The sequence below is a fragment of the Cajanus cajan genome, chromosome 3 (genome assembly GCF_000230855.2).
Source record: "Cajanus cajan strain Asha chromosome 3, NIPB_CcT2T_4, whole genome shotgun sequence".
Lineage (NCBI taxonomy): Eukaryota > Viridiplantae > Streptophyta > Magnoliopsida > Fabales > Fabaceae > Cajanus > Cajanus cajan.
In genome coordinates this window covers 40424330-40446363 of record NC_138519.1, presented here as the reverse complement: position 1 = coordinate 40446363, position 22034 = coordinate 40424330, and the positions used below count along the sequence as shown (strand labels likewise).

Below are 22034 nucleotides of genomic sequence, written 5' to 3'. Positions count from 1 at the left end.
ACGTGTGTTTCTGATTTAGCATATTAGGGACCTTTACGATTTTAAACCTACTAGGGTTCCCATTAACCCCTAATGGGCCAAATCTGGTTTCTACTTATTTGGGCTCATATCAATTTTTCCTGTTGATAGTCTAAAGACTCACTAAAATTAGATCACTTTTATTGAGTCCAATTAAATGTAAATAACTAATATAAATACTATAAATAATATATGTAGCCCACAATAATTAGTAGAAATAAAATTTCTAACAATCTCCCACTTGGGCTTCATATTCATTTAAGTATTTATATTACAAAATTCTTTAGGCGTGCAACCGTTAGTTATTTACTTTTAGACTCTCCTTAAACAATCTGGTCCAGCTCATACAACAACAGGGAACCACTACAACTTTCATCATTATTTAATGTGACTAAACCATAATGATCACCACAATTTTATGCACTCAATGACATAGATAAAATATGGATAAGTGGCGAAAATTACATCCAACATGATCTCAGTCATGTCTATTTCCAATTGGTCCAAACTTTATTCTTTATAGAGATCATTCAAAATGCAACATATATATATTGCACAAAACAAGCTCAGAATAAAATTATGAACATCAACTTTATTTTTGTAGAAAATCCAAATAATACAAATATCTGGAAAAATTAAAAAATAAAGAAGACATAAAACATAAATGAGACTCCCACTAAACTAGGGTACTATAAGGAGTTACACCCATATGAGCAGTGTGCTCATGAAATACTTTAGGCACCAAACCCTTAGCAAGTGGATCAGCTAGCATAAAATTAGTCCTTATAAGTTCTATAGAAATTTGCTTATTTTGAACTCTTTCCTTAACAACCAAAATCTTTATATCAATGAATTTTAACTTGGTTGTACTCCTATTGTTATTGGAATAAAGAACTATAGAGTTATTATTACAATATATTTTCAATGGCCTTGCAATGCCATCAACCACACTTAAATTAGTGATAAAATTTCGCAGTCATATCCCATGGTTAGATGCCTCAAAACAAGCAATGAACTCCGAAACCATTGTTGAAGAAGCTATAATAGTCTGTTTAACAGACTTCCAAGAGATAACTCCTTCAACCAACATAAAAATGGATCCACATGTGGAGCGTTTACTGTCTTGACATCCGGAAAAATTAGAGTCTGAGTATCCAATGATCTCTAAACTATTAGACTTCTGATAAGTGAGCATATATCCTTTTGTTCTCTTCAAATAGCGCATTACAGGCTTTACTTCCTTCCAATGCTGCATCCCAGGATTACTTAAGTATCTACCCAAAACTCCCACTATAAATGCAATATCGGGACGAGTACAAACTTGAGCATACATTAGACTTCCCACAGCTAAAACATAGGGATCTTTTGCATCTCATTTCTTTCAAGGTCATTATTAGGGCACTATTTGAGGCTAAATTTGTCTCCTTTGGCTATACGGGTATCTCCTGGTTTACTATCTTTCATACTGAATCTATCTAAAACTTTATCGATATAGTTCTCTTGTGATAACCTTATGATACCATGAGAATGATCTCTTAATATCTTAATACCTAATACATAAGAGGTTGCACCAAGATCTTTAATTTTAAAATTCTTTGTCAGAAATCTCTTGGTTTCGTGCAATAAGCCTATATCGTTGCTAGTAAGCAGTACATCATCGACATATAACACCAAGAATATATATTTACTCCCACTAAATTTATGATAAACACAAGCATCAACTATATTTGCCTCAAAATCATATGAGGTAATAACTTGATGAAACTCGTGATACCATTGACGGGAAGCTTGTTTGAGACCATAGATGAATTTCTTTAGTTTGCATACCATAGACTTTGAGTCACTAGATACAAAATTTTCTAGTTGCATCAGATAAATCGTTTCCTCAATGTCACCATTTAGAAATGCAGTTTTAACATCCATCTAATGGAGCTCTAAATTATAACGAGCTATGAGTGTCATTATTATTCTAAAATAATCCTTTGATGAAACCGGAGAAAAGGTTTCTTTGTAATCAATGCCTTCCTTTTGAGTGAAACCTTTAGCAACTAAACGAGCCTTATATCTGTCAATATTACCTTTTGAATCCCTCTTGGTTTTAAATATCCATTTACAACCAATAGGTTTCACACCTTCAGGTAATTCAATGAGATCCCAAACATCGTTGTCTTGCATAGATTTCATCTCATTCTTCATGGCATTAATCCACTTTTGAGAGTTAGAACTAGGCATAGCTTGACAGAAGTTGATTGGATCATCCTCAGTTAAACCAATTTCATCCTCGTGTTCTTGGAGAAACACAATGTAATCATCCAGAATTACACTTTTCTTTTCTCTAATGGATCTCCTTAATGGCACTTCTTGAGGTTGTTGAGCTTGGTCTATAGGTATTTGAGGGAGAACCTCAATATTGTCTTGTGTTAGGACAATGTCAAGAATAACTCCATGATTGTCACCTATTATTGGGGTAGGTACTATAATAGTAATAGGCACGAGGACTTGATCATTGTCAATGACAGGTTCTTCCTCAAAGACAACATTGCTTATGTTCTCTTCCTTCCCAAATTCAACATCCTCAAGGAATCTCGCATTCCCCGTCTCAAAGAATGATCTAGTAGTGAGATTGTAAAATTTATAGCCTTAAGAGTGTTCAGGATAACCAACAAAATAATAGCTAATAGTCCTTGATTCCAGCTTGGTTTCATGCGGCCTATAAGGATGGGCTTCAGCTGGACAACGCCAAATGTGTAAATGCTTTAGACTTGGCCTTTTACCATTCCATAGCTCATAAGGAGTTCTATTAACTACTTTACTTGGTACCCTATTTTGGATGTAAATTGTAGTCTTAAGTGCTTCTACCCAACAATAACTTTGGTAAGGAAGAATGACTAATCATACTTCTCACCATATCCTTAAGAGTCTTATTTCTATGTTTTGCAACACCGTTCATGCTTGGTTTCCCAAGCATAGTATACTGAGGAACGATGCCACATTCCCTCAGGAAAAGCTCAAAAGCCCCTGGACGTCGTTCACCTGATCCATCATATTTATTGTAATATTCACCACCATGATCAGATTTGACGGCCTTAATTTTCTTTTCAAGTTGAAGCTCAATTTCAACTTTAAAAGATTTGAAAACATCTAAGGATTGAGACTTCTCATGAATTAAAAATAAGTAGCTGTACCTTGAATAATCATCTATGAACGTAATGAAATATTGTTACCCATTCCAAGATGCCATAGGGAATGGTCCACAAATATCTGTGTGAATTAATTCCAAAACGTCCTTAGCCCTTTCGACACCTAATTTTCTAGAATTTGTTTGTTTAGCCTTAATACATTCAACGCAAACCTCAAAGTCTGACAAGTCTAAGGGTTCAAGAATCTCATTTGACACAAGCCTCTAAATTCTCTGTTTAGAGATACGACCTAAACGCTTATGCCATAAGGTGGCTGAGTTCTCATTTATTTTATGCTTCGTACCACGAGAATCAATGTGAAAATTTTCTTTAATGGAACTAACTACATCTAGTAAGTATAAATTATCAATTAAAGAACCATAACCAACAACATTTGAATATTAATAGAGGCTAAATTTATTATTTCTAAATGAACAAGAAAAACCAAAATTTTCCAAACTAGAAATAGAAATTAAATTCTACCTAAAAGATGGTACAACAAAAGTCTTAAATAAATCTAAATGAAATCCAGTTTTTTAACTATAATCTAAATGTTCCAATAGCCTCCACAGTGACCTTATTGCCATCACCCACATAAATAAATCTTTCATCATCACTTTGCAGTCGGCTCCAAAGGCAACCTTGCATGGATACACTAATGTGAGTAGTAGCACCAGAATCTACCCACCAAGTATCATGTGGTACAAAAGCTAAATTAACTTCAGAACAAACAAAAGAGAGAAAATTACCTTTCTTTACACGCCAAGAGGGGTACTTGGGACACTCTTTCTTCATGTGCCCAGACTTCTTGCAGAAGAAGCAAGTAGGTGTGTTCTCATTCTTTTTGACTTTCTTTTGCTGAGAAGTCCTTTCTACAATATCCTTATTATTCTTTCTCTTCCTATTCTGAGAGTTTGATGCTAAATGAGCACTTTTAGTTTTTTCTCTTTGCTGCCTTTCCTCCTCTTGCACAGTGAGAAATCAGTTCATTCAAGGTCCATTTATCTTTTTGAGTATTATAACTCACCTTGAATTATCCAAAATGTGTAGGAAGGGAAATCAAAACTAGGTGCATGAGCAAGTCATCAAACAGCTCTAACTTTAGTGTTTTTAGTTTTGACGTGAGGTGAGACATTTTCATAATGTACTCCCTTATATTTCCCTTTACCTTTGTATCTCATAGAGATAAGTTTAGCAAGCAAATTGCTTGCATCAACTTTCTCATTATTGGTGAAATACTGCTCAACAGCATCAAGGAAACCTTTAGCATTGTGGCTTGTAGACCCCTAAAATTGTCCGGGACGGAAATAAGACTCGAAGACTCTCAAAGATCAAAGGAAAGTCAGCCAGAAGGACTCCCAGAAGACCATAGGATGACTATTTGTAGGTTTAGAGGTCTTAGAGTAGCAAAAAATAAGAAAGTGGGAGGTTTAGAGCTCAATACGGCCTCCTTGGAGTTCAGTACGGCCGTACTGCACATTTTGTACTACAATACGGCCCGTACTGAACCAATACGGCCCGTACTGAACCAATACGGCCCGTACTGCAACCAATACGGCCCGTACTGAGACCAATACGGCCGTATTGCATGTTTTGCACTACAATACGGGCCGTATTGAATCAATACGGCCGCATTGAAGTGTCGGCAAGTGTCGGCGCTTCAATACGGCCGTACTGAATTCAATACGGGCCGTATTGAAGTGCAAAAATGCAATACGGACCGTATTGAACCCAGGGGCCGTACTGAGCCCCATTCCTATAAATAGGAGGCCATTTGGACGTCCTACCACACTTCTACACACGGTTTTGACTCCCTCCTTGAGTATTCTGGGGTTTTTGAGCAGTGTTCTGCCCTAGAAATCTCTCTGGGAGTCGATCCGGCGAAGTTCTTGAGCCCCGAGCCATTTTGCTTGAGGATCGGACTTAGTAGAAGGGAAATCCTCCGGATTTCCATAGTTAAAATTTTCTAGGGAGGAGGGAGCGAGCTTGTAGAGCGAGGGAACGCCAAAAAGCTTCCCGGTTTTACTCAATATATAAAAGCACGCTTCAAGAGGTTTCTTCTTAAATCCATCCTTTTACTGCTTTCTGTGTGTATATTTAACTGTCATCATGTAGATAGTTAATTTATAATTGCTTAGAATAAATAGGGGTAATTTAGTAATTTTGCACTATTATTTTTAGAAATAATCTGTCATAGGGAACCCGAAAGGGGCGCTGTGGGGTGCTAACACCTTCCCCACGCGTAACCGACTCCCTTACCCGGCTCTGGTTGTAATGGCCGAAGTCGATTTTTGAATCGATTGCTTTATCCCTTTTTCCAATGTTTTGAGTAAAACATTGGTGGCGACTCCACGAACCCTCCTTTTACGAAAACCGCTAATCCATGGAGGGTCCCGCTTGGGATTAACACGGATTGGTGAGCCTTTTAATAAAATTGCTCGTTTGACAAGGTCTCAGTTTGAGAATAAGTCATTCTAGCAATCCATATTTTTAAACAAATAAAAGAGTCCAACCATCCCTCGCGAATGCCGAAAGCCCGGTTCCGGGCCGGTGGCGACAGATGGCGACTTCACTGGGGAAGCCTCGAGAGTTAGTCCCATTTAGTGACAGATTATTTTTAACAAATAATAGTTAAAATTACTTCATTACCCCTCGCTTGTATGATAATATGTTTTATCTATTTGGCTTTAAAATAACTGTTGTATGTTTAAATTTCCGCAATTGTTTGAAATAAATTGCACACAAACCTTTGCACACAACAGTTCCCTCTATACCCGGGGGCATGAGTGGTAATCCATAGGGAGTGGATGTTAGTACGGCCGGTTGATGGGTTTATAGGAGCCTATGAGACCGTTGTCGGAAAGCATCACTCAAGGTGATAACCATGAACTCGAATCCGACGGTGCGTTGGAGCTTTCCATCGACCTACGATGAGAGGAATTGGGTCCCTATAATGGGGGCACCTTGGGGGCCTTTGACCAAGTGAGAACAGTTAGATCCTCCTTGAATATGCACTTTTCTGCAGGAGACCCCTACCTCGTGATTCGCTCGTGACTGTTCGTGGATGAGTGAATTGTTTGTGTAAATGCTTATGTGCAATTGTTTGTGCATTAATAAATAACCTCGTGATAAGGTCTAAAAATAATCCCCATGCATGAAAATGTCATGACATGAGAGGAAAAACCAATGTGTGAAAATATAATAAAAGTAAGGAGCACAGGCATCATCATCAAAAGTACCTCATGCATCCTCATCATCATTTATAGGTTCACTAATACTCTCTCGATGTGAGTGAAAGAGACCCGTCACTATTGGATTCTCCGTTGTGGAGAGATAATAGCCTAAGGAGGGTGATAAACTTTCATCTTAAAAAGGCAGCGCCTCAAAGATGAAAGATTATCAAGCTCACATCAAGAGTGTATTCATATCATAAATAAGCTAATTAGAATAAACATTCATTTTAGAAAGTGGCTGGTCATCTCTCTGTCCTCACACGCGCAAAGAAAATCAAGAAAATGGAAGCGCTAGAGGAACAAAACAAGAAGCTCACGACCGAGCTCTCACAGCTCAAAGAACAAATGGCGCAAATGATGGAACTCATGCGTCATCATAATGTACATGGGTCTCACCACAATGACCATGAGTCCCATCATCATGAGGAGGAGGAACATGAAGAAGAACCTCCGCGAACTGTACCCCTTGGGGCGGGGATCATGATTAAAGAGCCCGAGGTTTCAAAGGAACAATTCCATGCTCTTGAGGATCGGCTAAGGGCTATGGAGGGGCATGATTTTGACATCAAAGATGCCGCCGACATGTGCTTGGTGAGGGACATCCAATTCCCTCCCAAATTTAAAGTGCCAGATTTCCCAAAATACGTGGGATCGACTTGCCCTAAAAGTCATCTCACCATGTACTGTCGCAAGATGGCTGCATATGCCACAAATGAAAAGCTCTTGATCCACTGCTTCCAAGAGAGCTTAGCTGATACCGCGCTCAACTGGTATATGCAGCTAGATGGAAATCTGGTACACACATGGAGGCAGTTGGCCGACGCCTTTCTCAAGCGCTACAAATACAACATCGACCTAACACCCGATAGGTCAGATCTTCAAGCCTTGAGTAAGAAGAACGATGAATCCTTCAAGGCGTACGCCCAACGTTGGAGGGAGTTGGCGGCACAGATAGAGCCCCCGCTATCGGATAAGGAGACGGTGTCTTTATTCATCAACTCATTGACTAGTCCCTATTACGATAAAATGATAGGGAACACAACGACACTCTTCTCGGACATCATCACTATTGGGGAAAGAGTGGAACAAGGACTCAAAAGTGGGAAGCTGGCTAAGCCTTCCCAACCATATGAAGCTAAGAAAGCCTTCGGGAAGAAGAAAGAGGGAGGAGTCAACGCTGTAACCATTTCTCCATCTCCTTCCACTTCGAAGTTAGGCAAATCGCAATACAACTCTGTGAAGAAGTTTGACAAACTTCCGACCACTTATAGCGATCTCCTGCCGAAGCTAGTAGAAGCTAAACTTCTAGCTTATGTTCCACCGAGAAAGATCGACCCACCTTACCCCGATTGGTACAAACCACAAGACAAATGTCTATACCATTCGGGAGCGTCGGGGCATTCAACGGAGAACTGCCTAGCTCTCAAGCACAAGGTCCAAATCCTTATTGACGCTGGTTGGGTCACTTTCGATTCGACAGCGCCCGATGTGAGCAAGAACCCTATGCCAAAGCAGGAGTAGAGAGAAGGGCAAGCCACGATAGGGCCCCTCCTTAATTTTCTTTCTCTTTTTTTTGGGACTCATGATCAGTACCCGAGATCATGAGAACTTTTTCATGCAAATAAGGGTTTTACAGTTTTTTTTTATATCAATAAAGAGGCATTTTTCACACATTATTTTCTCATTTTGTTCTATTCTCTCTCTCTCATTAATATTAATAAACTCTAAACCTAAACAGAACCAATAAATAATTATGTCTGTGATTGTTCGCTCCGATCGGGATCCGAAAGCCGAAGGTGAATGGGTTGAGTTAGACAGTGATGAGGAGACCATCTCTCCGGATCTGCAAAGACTGCTAGATCAAGAAGCTCGTCTACTCCAACCGTATCAAGAAGAATTGGAGACCGTGAATTTGGGGCAGGGTCAAGAATCGAAAGAGGTCAACATTGGGACCCATATCAGTGATGGAATAAGAACACAGTTGATCCAATTATTAAGGGAATACAAGGACGTATTTGCATGGTCGTACCGTGATATGCCCGGATTGGACTTTAACATCGTCGAGCATAAGTTGCCATTAAAAGAAGGGTTTCGACCCGTTAAGCAAAAGCTTCGACGAATCAAGCCCGAATGGTCCTTAAAGATTAAGGAGGAGGTAGAAAAACAATTAGACGCGGGATTCTTGGTTGTATCCCAGTATCCCGAATGGTTGGCTAACATCGTGCCAGTCATCAAAAAGAATGGGAAGGTTAGAGTTTGTGTTGACTATAGGGATTTAAATCGTGCCAGTCCAAAGGACGATTTTCCCTTGCCACACATCGATACACTCGTGGACCATACAGCTACAAACACACTCTATTCCTTTATGGATGGATACTCGGGGTATAATCAAATCAAGATGAATGTGGAAGACCGCGAGAAAACTTCTTTCATCACACCCTGGGGCACTTTTTGCTATAGGGTAATGCCTTTTGGACTTAAAAATGCGGGCGCCACCTACCAACGAGCGATGGTGACACTATTCCACGACATGATCCACAAGGAAATTGAAGTATACGTGGATGACATGATCGCAAAGTCGAAAGACGAGATGAACCATATTCAATATTTGAGAAAATTATTCAATCGGCTTCGCAAGTATCAGCTTAAGCTAAATCCGGCTAAGTGCACTTTCGGAGTTCGATCGGGTAAGCTTCTTGGGTTCATTGTCAGCAAAAAAGGCATAGAGGTGGACCCCGATAAAATAAAGGCAATAATGGAAATGCCTCCTCCTAAAACTGAGAAAGAAATAAGAGGATTCCTTGGCAGGGTGAATTATGTCGCAAGGTTCATTGCACAGTTGACTGACACGTGCAAGCCAATATTCAAGCTGTTGCGCAAAAATCATTCCGAATCTTGGGATGAGAATTGTCAACAAGCTTTCGATAAGATCAAACAGTGCTTGGCCAATCCACCAGTGTTGGTACCACCTGTCGAGGGAAGACCATTAATCCTCTATCTAACGGTACTTGATGAGTCCATGGGAGCTGTGCTAGGACAACAAGATGAAACAAAGAAGAAGGAACAAGCCATCTATTACCTGAGAAAAAAGTTCCTTGATTATGAAACCCGCTACACGCCACTAGAAAAGACGTGCTGTGCGTTAGCATGGGCAACACAACGGCTCAGGCAGTATATGATTAGGCATACTACTTGGTTGGTTTCCAAAATGGACCCAATTAAGTACGTGTTCGACAAACCGATAATCACTGGGAAGATTGCCCGATGGCAAGTGCAATTATCAGAATTTGACATCATACATGTCACACAAAAGGCCGTCAAGGGTAGTACCCTAGCTGATTACCTAGCACACGGGCCGACCAATGACTATCAATCCCTTCAGGATAATTTCCCCGATGAGGATATAATGCATTTACAACATGAAGATCCTAAGGATGATACTTGGACCATGTATTTTGATGGAGCCTCCAACATGCTTGGACAGGGGATCGGAACAGTGTTAATTTCCCCACAAGGAAAGCATATCCCCTTAACGGCAAGACTCAACTTCGACTGTACAAATAACATGGCCGAATACGAGGCTTGCGCGTTAGGAATCCAAGCAGCAATCAACAATGGTATCCTAAAGCTCAAAGTATTTGGAGATTCGGCTTTAGTCATCCACCAACTGCAAGGTGAATGGGAAGTCCGAAATCCTAAGCTGATACCATATGTTGAGCATATCAAAGACCTGATACAATTCTTCCAAAGTGTCGTCTTTGAATACATTCCAAGGGAGGAAAATCAGTTTGCCGACGCTCTTGCTACACTATCATCAATGTTCGCCTTGGATAATGAGCATGAAATGCCCATCGTCAATATCCAGAGGCATGATAAGCAAGCGTTTTGCCTTCTGATAGATGAAGTAGTTGATGATCATCCATGGTTCCATGACATCAAGCAATATTTGACAAAAGGGGAATATCCTGATATGGCCAGTGATAATGACAAGAAGCATATCCGAAGAAGGGCCATGGGATTTTTGCTAGTCGGCGAAACCCTCTACAAGAAAAATTATGACTCGGTCTTGTTGAGGTGCATAGACCAAGTCGAAGCTCAAAATGTAATCAAAGAAATACATGAGGGGGTTTTCGGTACCCATATTCCCGGGCCTGCAATGGCTAAGAAAATCCTCAGAGCAGGATATTATTGGTCGACCATTGAAAGGGATTGTTACCAATACGTCCGGAAATGCCACAAGTGTCAAGCATACGCCGACAACATTCATGTCCCACCAACGCCACTCAATGTGTTGGCTTCACCATGGCCATTCGCAATGTGGGGCATGGATGTTATTGGACCCATCGAGCCAAAGGCATCTAATGGACATAGGTTCATTCTTGTGGCCATTGACTATTTCACCAAATGGGTAGAAGCGGCATCGTATGCTCATGTGACCCGAAAGGTGGTAACATCCTTCATCAGAAAGAATATCATATGCAGATACGGTATTCCCGACAAAATCATCACTGATAATGGATCCAATTTGAACAATAAGATGGTGGAAGAACTGTGCAAAGAGTTCAAAATTCAGCACCATAACTCTTCCCCATATCGACCAAAGATGAATGGGGCAGTCGAGGCAGCCAATAAGAATATCAAGAAGATAGTACAAAAGATGGTTGTCTCATTCAAAGACTGGCATGAGATGCTACCCTTCGCTCTCCATGGTTATAGGACTTCAGTACGTACATCCACAGGAGCTACTCCATTCTCCCTTGTTTATGGAATGGAGGCAGTTCTGCCGGTTGAAGTCGAGATACCTTCTCTGAGAGTAATCATGGAAGCAAAACTTTCCGAGGCAGAATGGGTTCAAAGTCGATACGACCAATTGAACCTTATCGAAGAAAAACGACTGAACGCCATATGCCATGGTCAAGCCTACCAAAGGAAGATCAAAAAGGCTTTTGACAAGAAAGTCCATCCTCGAATCTACCATGAGGGAGAGCTGGTGATGAAGAAATTGCTACCAGCTCAAAAGGACAAAATCGGAAAGTGGGCCCCAAATTACGAAGGACCATACGTAGTGAAACGAGCCTTCTCCGGAGGAGCATTGATTCTCACAGACATGGACGGAGAAGAACTTCGATACCCGGTCAACGTTGACGTGGTAAAGAAGTATTATGCTTGAAGACGTTGCTTGCATCAGCCCGCTAGGATGAAAACCCAAAAAGGGCATCCTAGGCAAAAGTTAGGGCAAAACGGAAAGCCCGCCAGTACAAGGGTACTAGGCAAAACAAAGGCAAAATTATCCCCGCTAGGACATGTCCTAGGCAAAAATTAGGGGCAAAAGAATAAGATGCAAAAAGTAAAGCAAGCAACGATCACTTGAATCGAAAACCGAAAAGGCGTTTCAAGTGATAATCTTCTAGAAGCAAGCGTCTTGCAGCATCCACACTCCTGGCTCAGGCATCTCGCCCGAAGCAACTAGGGAACGGGAAGGGCAGCAATCACAGATGTAATTGTTTAAGCCAAAAATGTACAGCCAACCCTGGCCAGCCATTCTTCAGAAAATCCCTTTGTAAACCTTTCTGTATAAACATTTGTGAATATCAATAAAATGTCCATTTGTTTCTTTTCTCTCTTGACCATGTGATTATGCCGCTAAATTGGTATTTCTAAAAAATTGTATGAAATTCCTTAATAATCGGTCAATAAAAGAAAATGGGAGGGATTCCTATAAAATCCATAATCTCCTGCGTAAAAAGGCTCAAAAAAATATTCCCTCACGTCAATGACAGAAGTTCCTCCAAGAAGAGGAGGATAGGGAGAGCCATTCATTTTTTCTGAAAACATCAACAAAATTAACTTGCATTTTTGTGCATCACACACACATTAGTTGCACATTCAAAGACCTTATCATGAGGCAATTGCATAAAATTAAAAAAAAAAAAAAAAAATAGAAAATTGCTTGTGTGTGACAGCAGTCAACAAAAGCCGAAAATGAAAAAATGAAAGGATACAAACAATACTCCTCAGTTTGTACAGAATAATTGAGCCTGGAGAGGCTCGCAGAAATAATACTCCCCAGAGGGAACCTCAACTCAGGCTCTTGGATTCAAAATCCCCAGCAAGAGCTATCAAGCAAAATCGTCAAAATCTCCAATGGAAGTATGATCTCCCAAGCAGAATATCCAAGTCAAAGGACTTAAACTTCCTCAGTGAAGATAGCTCTCCAACTCAAGTGTTGAGTGAGGCTAAGCCTACAGAGGCTTCCTAAATAATACTCTGGGATACATAAGATCCCTCATTCCCCAATCGCCTACTCAAGAGGCATCCCTGCAAAAGGAGAAAAATCAAAAAAAAAAAAAAAAAAAAATCAATAACCATTCCCCAAGCGGAATTTGGCACTCAGCCGAACACTGAACTCTAAATCCCCAGTCGCCTACTCAAGAGGCACCCCTTCAAAAAAAAGAAAATCCAAAAAAGATCAAATAATCATTCCCCAAGCGGAATTCGGCATTCAGCCGATCATTGAACGTCAAGATGATCCGCCTAACAGAAGAGGCCAATCAAAATCATCACAGCAAAATCCCCCAGCGGATAACAGCCTACACAGAGGCAACAAAAATCAGAAAATCAAAAAGAGATACCCGAATAAGGATAAACCGGGATACTCCACCAACGTCAAAGGACGTCAGCCAAACATAAGGCATCGCTCAACTTAGAGAGAAAGAGCATCTGTGTCTATACCCCAAGGAGTCAGAAATTCCCCAAGGGTACCAACAATGCAATGCAAGTTGGGGCACAGGAACCTGTGAATGACTGCACATCCCCTAGACGGATCCCTGCGTTATCCAGCCCTCAGTGGCACAAAAATCAAAAACAATCGTCGAAGCAGCATCGTGGACTGTGGAGACAAAATCAACATCCAGAATCCCCAGCGGATAACAGCCTACACAGAGGCAGCAAAAAATCCCAAAATTAAAAAGAGTTACCCGAATAAGGAGAACCGGGATACTCCACTAACGTCAAAGGACGTCAGCCAAACATAAGGCATCGCTCAACTCAAAGAGAGAGCATCTGTGTCTACACCCCAAGGATTCAGAAATTCCCCATGGGTACCAACTAAGCAAAGCAAGTTGGGGCACAAGAACCTATGAATGACTGCACATCCCCTAGACGGATCCCTGCGTTATCCAGCCCTCAGCGGCACATAATCAGAAAAGCAAACCGTCGAAGCAGCATCGTGGACTGTGGAGACAAACTCAATTCAACCGCTTCATGTTAAGAAGCAGCCACATGATGAGTGGCAACCCTGGAGAAGGTAAACTCAACCGCCTCATGTTGAGAGGCAGCCATATGTTGAGTGGCAAAGTCTGGAGAGACGGTACTCACCTGCCTCATGTTGAGAGGCAAAGTCTGGAGAGACGGTACTCACCTGCCTCATGTTGAGAGGCAAAGTCTGGAGAGACGGTACTCACCTGCCACATGTTGAGTGGCAAAGTCTGGAGAGACGGTACTCACCTGCCTCATGTTGAGAGGCAAAGTCTGGAGAGACGGTACTCAATCATCGGTGATGTTAACACTGGTGTCTAGCTTCCGGCTCGGGCGTCGAGTGAGGCTAGGTCTGGAGAGACGGTACTCAACCATCAGCGTCATCAGAGGTGCGTTGGTGTCCAACTTCCGGCTCGGGCGGCGAGTGAGGTTGGGCCTGGAGAGGCAATACTTAATCATCAGTGTGATGTTAACACTGGTGTCTAGCTTCCGACTCGGGCGGCGAGTGAAGTTAGGTCTGGAGAGACGGTACTCAATCACCAGCGTCGCCAGAGGCACGTCAGTGTTCAACTTCCGGCTCGGGCGTCGAGTGAAGTTGACGCTGGAGAGGGTAAACTCAGCTACCGAGGATGTCAGAAGCGCCGAGGTATGCACTCACCTGGAGAGGCTACTCAACAATTTTCCACCGGAAGACATTACAAGTCAGAAGGTTGGCACATCACCCGGACAATTGGGTCAACTCCTTTACTTGTCAGCCGGTATACCAAAAGGCCGTCCGACTAAGTAAAGGGGGGGCAGCTGTAGACCCCTAAAATTGTCCGGGACGGAAATAAGACTCGAAGACTCTCAAAGATCAAAGGAAAGTCAGCCAGAAGGACTCCCAGAAGACCATAGGATGACTATTTGTAGGTTTAGAGGTCTTAGAGTAGCAAAAAATAAGAAAGTGGGAGGTTTAGAGCTCAATACGGCCTCCTTGGAGTTCAGTACGGCCGTACTGCACATTTTGTACTACAATACGGCCCGTACTGAACCAATACGGCCCGTACTGAACCAATACGGCCCGTACTGCAACCAATACGGCCCGTACTGAGACCAATACGGCCGTATTGCATGTTTTGCACTACAATACGGGCCGTATTGAATCAATACGGCCGCATTGAAGTGTCGGCAAGTGTCGGCGCTTCAATACGGCCGTACTGAATTCAATACGGGCCGTATTGAAGTGCAAAAATGCAATACGGACCGTATTGAACCCAGGGGCCGTACTGAGCCCCATTCCTATAAATAGGAGGCCATTTGGACGTCCTACCACACTTCTACACACGGTTTTGACTCCCTCCTTGAGTATTCTGGGGTTTTTGAGCAGTGTTCTGCCCTAGAAATCTCTCTGGGAGTCGATCCGGCGAAGTTCTTGAGCCCCGAGCCATTTTGCTTGAGGATCGGACTTAGTAGAAGGGAAATCCTCCGGATTTCCATAGTTAAAATTTTCTAGGGAGGAGGGAGCGAGCTTGTAGAGCGAGGGAACGCCAAAAAGCTTCCCGGTTTTACTCAATATATAAAAGCACGCTTCAAGAGGTTTCTTCTTAAATCCATCCTTTTACTGCTTTCTGTGTGTATATTTAACTGTCATCATGTAGATAGTTAATTTATAATTGCTTAGAATAAATAGGGGTAATTTAGTAATTTTGCACTATTATTTTTAGAAATAATCTGTCATAGGGAACCCGAAAGGGGCGCTGTGGGGTGCTAACACCTTCCCCACGCGTAACCGACTCCCTTACCCGGCTCTGGTTGTAATGGCCGAAGTCGATTTTTGAATCGATTGCTTTATCCCTTTTTCCAATGTTTTGAGTAAAACATTGGTGGCGACTCCACGAACCCTCCTTTTACGAAAACCGCTAATCCATGGAGGGTCCTGCTTGGGATTAACACGGATTGGTGAGCCTTTTAATAAAATTGCTCGTTTGACAAGGTCTCAGTTTGAGAATAAGTCATTCTAGCAATCCATATTTTTAAACAAATAAAAGAGTCCAACCATCCCTCGCGAATGCCGAAAGCCCGGTTCCGGGCCGGTGGGCGACATGGCTCTCAGAAATAGAGCCTCGAAAAACTTATGGAACAGATCGCTTCATGATCATTAGACACATTCGGTTTAAGCGTTCCCACTTTTCAACCTTATCCTCAACCGGGTTTTCCAGAGTTGGAGTGGGTCTCTCAACCTGAAGTGCAAGATCAAGATCTATGCAACTAAGAATTATCTCAACTGCTTCCTTCCAGGCCTTAAAGTTTGTCCTATTAAGCATGAGTATACAATTAATTTGAGCAGACAAGTTAACAGCACTAGCAACAACAATTGTAATAGAATATAGATAAAAAATTTAATTACATGTTCACAAAGTAAAATAAAATAAAATAAAATAAAATAAAATAAAACATAAAAATTATTTTACATAATAGACCCATTACAAGATACCGAACACAACATTAATTATTTGTTTTTGGACATACAAATTAACTTGTCAGTGGTACTCTCAATGCAACGATCAAATATTGACAATTAATTCTATCAAATAATAGTATTTCTTTGGACCGACTATTATTCACATGATTGTAAATTTATAATTGTCACATATTTATCATCACATGCATGTTATTATTTGGCCAAATTGTGTCTTCCTTTGGATTGAGCACAAATTGAATAAATAATCTCATACTAACATCTATTGCAATTTTTAATTAAATTAATTTCTATAAAAAAGATTACTTTGACAATATATTACAAATTAATTTAATTAAAATTACTATACAATTAATTAATAAAGAGGGTCAATAATCTTCCAAATTTCGCACTCAAATTTGATATAAAAAAATATCAATTTAAATTTGAACATAATATCAATGGTTGAGAGAATTTCAAATTTCAAGAAAATAATTCTTACGCGAATGCCATTAATTTTTGATAATGTAGGATTTAATATATTGATCATATAATTTATCCAAATATCATTTAATATTACAACAATGAATTTGACAAAATTATTCCACTTTTGGTGGTACTCAAAGGATCAAACATAATACCATGTATTTATCTATCCTTTTTCCTCTTCACTATTCATATTATTTTCCTACTTCTGGTGAGAAAAATATTCTTTTATTTCATTGTTGTACAAATATCTCACTTCTGGTGAGAAAATATTTTTTTATTTCATTTTTGCACAATTATCTCACTTTCGATGAGAAAATATTCTTTTATTTCATTGTTGCAGAATTATCTCACTTTTTGTGAGAAAATTAAAATGCTTAAAAATTCTTTATTTAACAATGTCTTCTAGATCATTGCAAAATTATTTTATATATATATATATATATATATATATATATATGTATAACATTCACGAAAAATTATACAATTTCACAATACAAAAAAAAATCACTTTAATCAATCTCGTTAATAAAAATTCAATTTTTTTTAATCGATCCTTGTATCCATATAACCAATTAAGCCAAATTGAAGCTATCATATGACTAACACATTCAAATACACGTACTTTCAATAAAATAAAATTGTAATAATACGCTTTAGAACTCCATAACCTAATGACAATGGTGGCTTTGATACCACTTGTTAGGATAAATTTCTTAAGCCAAATATAAATTTTTCATTAATCAATATTAAGAACCGTTGTCTCAGATTACAGAGTTAAGGTTAGTAACACATACATGTACCCATTGACATTGATCAAAAGTTACAGCAGAATAGTTTTTTGGTGTGATGATCTTCCTCAACCAAATCACTAGATTCTTTAACGGGACTTGATGTTACTCTTTTGATGGGGAGACAGAGAGACGTGCGTTTCTGATTTGGTATATTGGGGACCATGACTATCTTTACGATTTTCAACCTATTAGGGTTTCTATTAACCCATAACGGTCTAAATCTAGTTTTCACTTATTTGGGCCCACATCAATTTTTCCTGTTGACGGTCTAAAGACTCACTAAAATTATATTACTTTTATTGAGCCTAACTAAATGTAAATAACTAATATAATACTAAAAATGATATATCTAGCCCATAATAACTATTAGAAATAAAATTTCTAACAGTTATGACTTTGAATATCCGTTAAGATGACTCAAATGAACGATGATTCCAACCAATGCTCTCATATGTTTTTCATTTCAACACACTTGGAATGTGTAAAAATAATAAATCAAACACAAAAATAGTTAACTTTATCTAGGGAAATAAAAGTTTTGTTTATAAGAATTTAATGATGAGATGAATTAATTTTAAAGGTGAAATATATTTTATTTAATAATTTTTTTAATATAAAACTTACTTATTATATTTTATTTATATTTTAAAATACAAGTTGATTGGAAAAAACATTAATTTTTTATATCAACCCTTTGAAAATTGTTTATTTTTGTTAATTTGTGTATTACATTTATATTAATCCCAAGTATGCTCTAAGGAACTCAAATAGACATGTAATGACAATGACCGAAGCCAATTAAAATTACTTTAAACTACATCAAAAAGTAGCATATAAGTTATAAGTGTCTACTAGAGGCTTTTTCTTTTTCTTCTTCTTTTTTTTTTCTTTTTTTTTTTTCTAGTAAAACCTTCTAGAGGCTATGTTAGGTTTCAGTCCAAATCAAACACCTAATGCACCTTAAACATCAAAAAATTAGACGCCTTGAATGAAATATAGATTAATTTGGCATCTCATCCCTTTGGGTAAAAAATATTGAATCGTATGTAGAAAGTGTAACGAGTGAAAATAATTGTCAATTTTAAGATTGTAATATATATATATATATATATGTGTGTATGAATCCCAAAATTATATTTGAATAATAATGACTAAAAGTTTACATAAGATTGTATAGAATTTTATGTTAGTGGCCAATAATAATTTGTCCGTTGCTTTGAAGAACTTCTCATTGTTTCGTAGAACTAAATCACCATTTCATTCTAATATACCAAACATATAAATTAAAGAGGAAGCCAGACGATAAGCGTGAAAAACAAAAAAGTTAAAAAGAAAAAGCAATTAGGCATTTAGGAAAATCACAACTAAGAAAGATGGACAAATGTTTTTTGCAAACCTGCTTGATAATGGACACTTCACGCCTTTTCACGTTTTTCCCTAGGGTGAAAAGTTTCATAGGCAGTTTGGGTGAAAGCTTTTGTTAAGTTAATTTTATGACGACTAGAAATATATATTATTTCCTCATTAAATTTATTTTTAGGTTAAATTTATTTTGAGTCCTTTAACTTGAAAATTAACTTTTATACCTCATGTAATATTAAATTAAAAAAATTGTTTTAATCTCATAGAATTATTAATTGCAGTGTTCACTGTTATAGACCGAGTCAATTTTACAGCATAAATCAAGTTTATTGTATTATTTTCACTAATAAAGACATTGTTATGTGAATTTCATAAGAAAGATTCAATGATATAAGTGATTTTTACTTTTTTTTTTCTTCATAAATATGATTTATGCAGTATTTCAAATTAAAATTGAGAAATAAGGATTAATTTACACTATTGGGACCTAGTTTCTTTTGGTCACACATTACACGAGTTTTGTTTGACAGAATCACTACTTACATTTGGATAATAAAATGACTAAAATAAGTTTTTTCAAATAAAGAGACTAAATAAATCAAATTTAAGAGATTGAAAAACAATATCTAAACCTTATTTTTTTCTAATATCAATTCTATAAAATTTATATTAAAATCTAATAAGTAATAAGATACTTTTCTATCGAATTGAAGAGATTGAAAAAATATTTAAACCTTATTTTTTTTTCCAATATCAATTTTAGAAAATATACATTAAAATCTAATGAGTAATAATGAAATACTTTTCTGTCTTACGGCAAAATACTATATAAGGCCACGAGAGTGAGTGAACTTGTATGCATCGCTGAGTCCTTGTTAATTACTTAAACAACGAGTGAAATGGAGGAGATAAGAAAAATGGAGAAAAGGGAAGAAATAACCCCATTATTTAGTGAAAAAACAAAATCGGCTCAAAAGGCTGCTATGGAAAATCGATGGGAAGAGTTCAAGGAAAAAATGAAAGATGACCAGGAAAACTTGTTGAAATGGTTTGACCTATTTGGGAACAACGCCATCCACGTTGCAACTCGCTCCAACAACCCACAACTCCTCAAAGAACTAATACAACTGGTGCCTATAGAAGAAAGGTGGGAAGCCATGTGCATGGAGAATCGTGAAGGAAACACTGTTTTGCACGAGGTTGTGTTTTGTGAGAAGGTGCAAATGGCTAATGTTGTGTTTGAGATTGAAGAGGAGTTGGAGTTGCAATTGCCATCACAATCTGCGGATGAGGAAAAAGGGTCATTGTTAGAGGCTAGAAACCACCGAGGTGAAACTCCTTTGTTCGTGGCTGCAATGCATGGAAGGGTAACCATGCTCATGCATTTGGCCAACCGTGTAGCCACGCGTAACATGGGAGATGTTCGAAAAACATTTTCGTAGATCAGACAAATGTTCTGCTCTTCATGCCACCGTCATTGGCCAACATTTTGGTAAGTCTTTCATTTCACGCTACTCATGTCACAACGTGTGTTAGAATGTAAACTGTGTACAGTCATGCGTATGTTCTAATTAAGTTGTGATTGGGTTGCAATTGTAGTGTAATTCTTGACATTGTAGGAAATTGCGAGAAAATGCTATTGCTACAGTCATAATTGCAATTATGGTGAAATGATGTTGAGGCTGCAATTGCAATTGCAGTGTAATTACGCATACCCTAAACTGTAATTTAAAATTATGATCACGAGATAAGAAAGATAAAAATAGGATTTAAATATATTTTTAGTTCATTAAATTTAGGATAAATTTATTTTTAATCTCTCAAATTTAAAATTATTTCTTTTAACTTTTGTAATTTTTAAAAGTCTTGTTTTAGTCTTTAAGGTCACCAATAACATAGTGATAAATTAAGGTAATTATGTAATATGAGCCGAGTTTAATGTGATATTTTCATTAACAGAGACACCAATAAATAAGTTCTATATATATAATAGTATTTGACATATTCTTTAACAAAATTTGAGTATAATGTTTAAAACAAAATTTTGTAAAATTACAGAAACTAAAAAGATCAATTTTAAATTTGATGAACTAAAAATAAATTTACCTTAAATTTTAAAGACTAAAAATATATTTAAACTATAAAAATACGATGTTGTGTTTATCAATTTTCGGGTACCCATTCTAATATGAAAATTCCGCTTAGGAAGAACCTTTTTCAAACATGCATACTATCTCAACTCCACACACTACTAGGTCGAATCTAGTAATTTCATAAATTATTGATTTGTAGTCATCTCCTTCAATTTCAATTTTTATTAAAATTAATTAGGTTTAATTGAAATTTTCATCCTTGTAATATTAAATTCGCAATTTTGATTCCTCTATTTTTTATTCCATAATTTTAGTCTCTCTGTTTTATAAATTATGCAATTTTGATTTCCTTATTAAATATTCATCCATTGATCATTAATATAGTAACATTGGTCTTGATTTAACATTAGGTAATAAATGACATGATGATTAATATTTAGGCTAATTTGCCCTTATAGTTCTTCTATTTTTATCATATTTTCATTTCATTTTATTATTTTTATGAGATAAAAATAATTAGTGAAATTTAACCTAAATATTATTATATATTATTGTCATATCATTTATTTAATATGACCAGATTAATATAACAATTTTAACAATAAATTGATGAATATTTAAAGAGGTGATGAAATTACAGATTTTATAAAATTGGAAAATTAAAATTACAAAATTAAAAATAAAAAACTAAAGCTGAATTTTATATTATAGGTAATAAAACTGCGGTTTAACTAATTAATTTTGTGTCATGGTAATGACTGAAATGCTATTCAATTGCAACAGTTTAGTGAATGAAAATCGCCCCGTAATTATAAGCTAATGTGGTGAGCAGTATTTGAAGCCTTGGATCTTGGTATTAATTAATTAATAGTGATTATATAGTAAACTCACTTTCATTTTCGAGTTGCGCTTCAAAGTTCAAAGTGGATGATTGTTTAACTTTACTTTTTTGGTGTAGATGTTGCAATTTGGCTTGTAAGAATGGATAAAGAACTTGCAATGCAAAAGGATGAGAGAGATTTAACATGTCTTCAACTACTTTCCAAAATGCCACAAGTTTTCCAAAGTCACACTCGCATGGGATTACTGAAGAGTCTCATATATCTATGTATTTTCTCTATACCTTTCATTTATTCTTTATAATAGCTATATAAGTATATATATATATATATATA

General features: G+C 37.7%; 1 protein-coding gene and 1 pseudogene across 1 annotated transcript in view; one reads left to right on the top strand and one right to left on the bottom strand.

Annotated features, from left to right (window-relative positions):
• Positions 1-994: 994 nt before the first annotated feature.
• Positions 995-1351, bottom strand: LOC145956289 (secreted RxLR effector protein 161 pseudogene; annotated as a pseudogene).
• A 17341-nt stretch (positions 1352-18692) lies between these two features.
• Positions 18693-22034, top strand: part of LOC109790540 (uncharacterized) — a 40905-nt gene continuing 37563 nt past the window's right edge. Inside the window, exons 1-2 of the mRNA XM_083070906.1 lie at positions 18693-20258; positions 21818-21967. Coding sequence (XP_082927032.1) covers positions 20186-20258; positions 21818-21967 — 223 coding nt within the window. The 5' untranslated portion in view covers positions 18693-20185. The remainder of the gene's footprint in view (positions 20259-21817; positions 21968-22034) is intronic.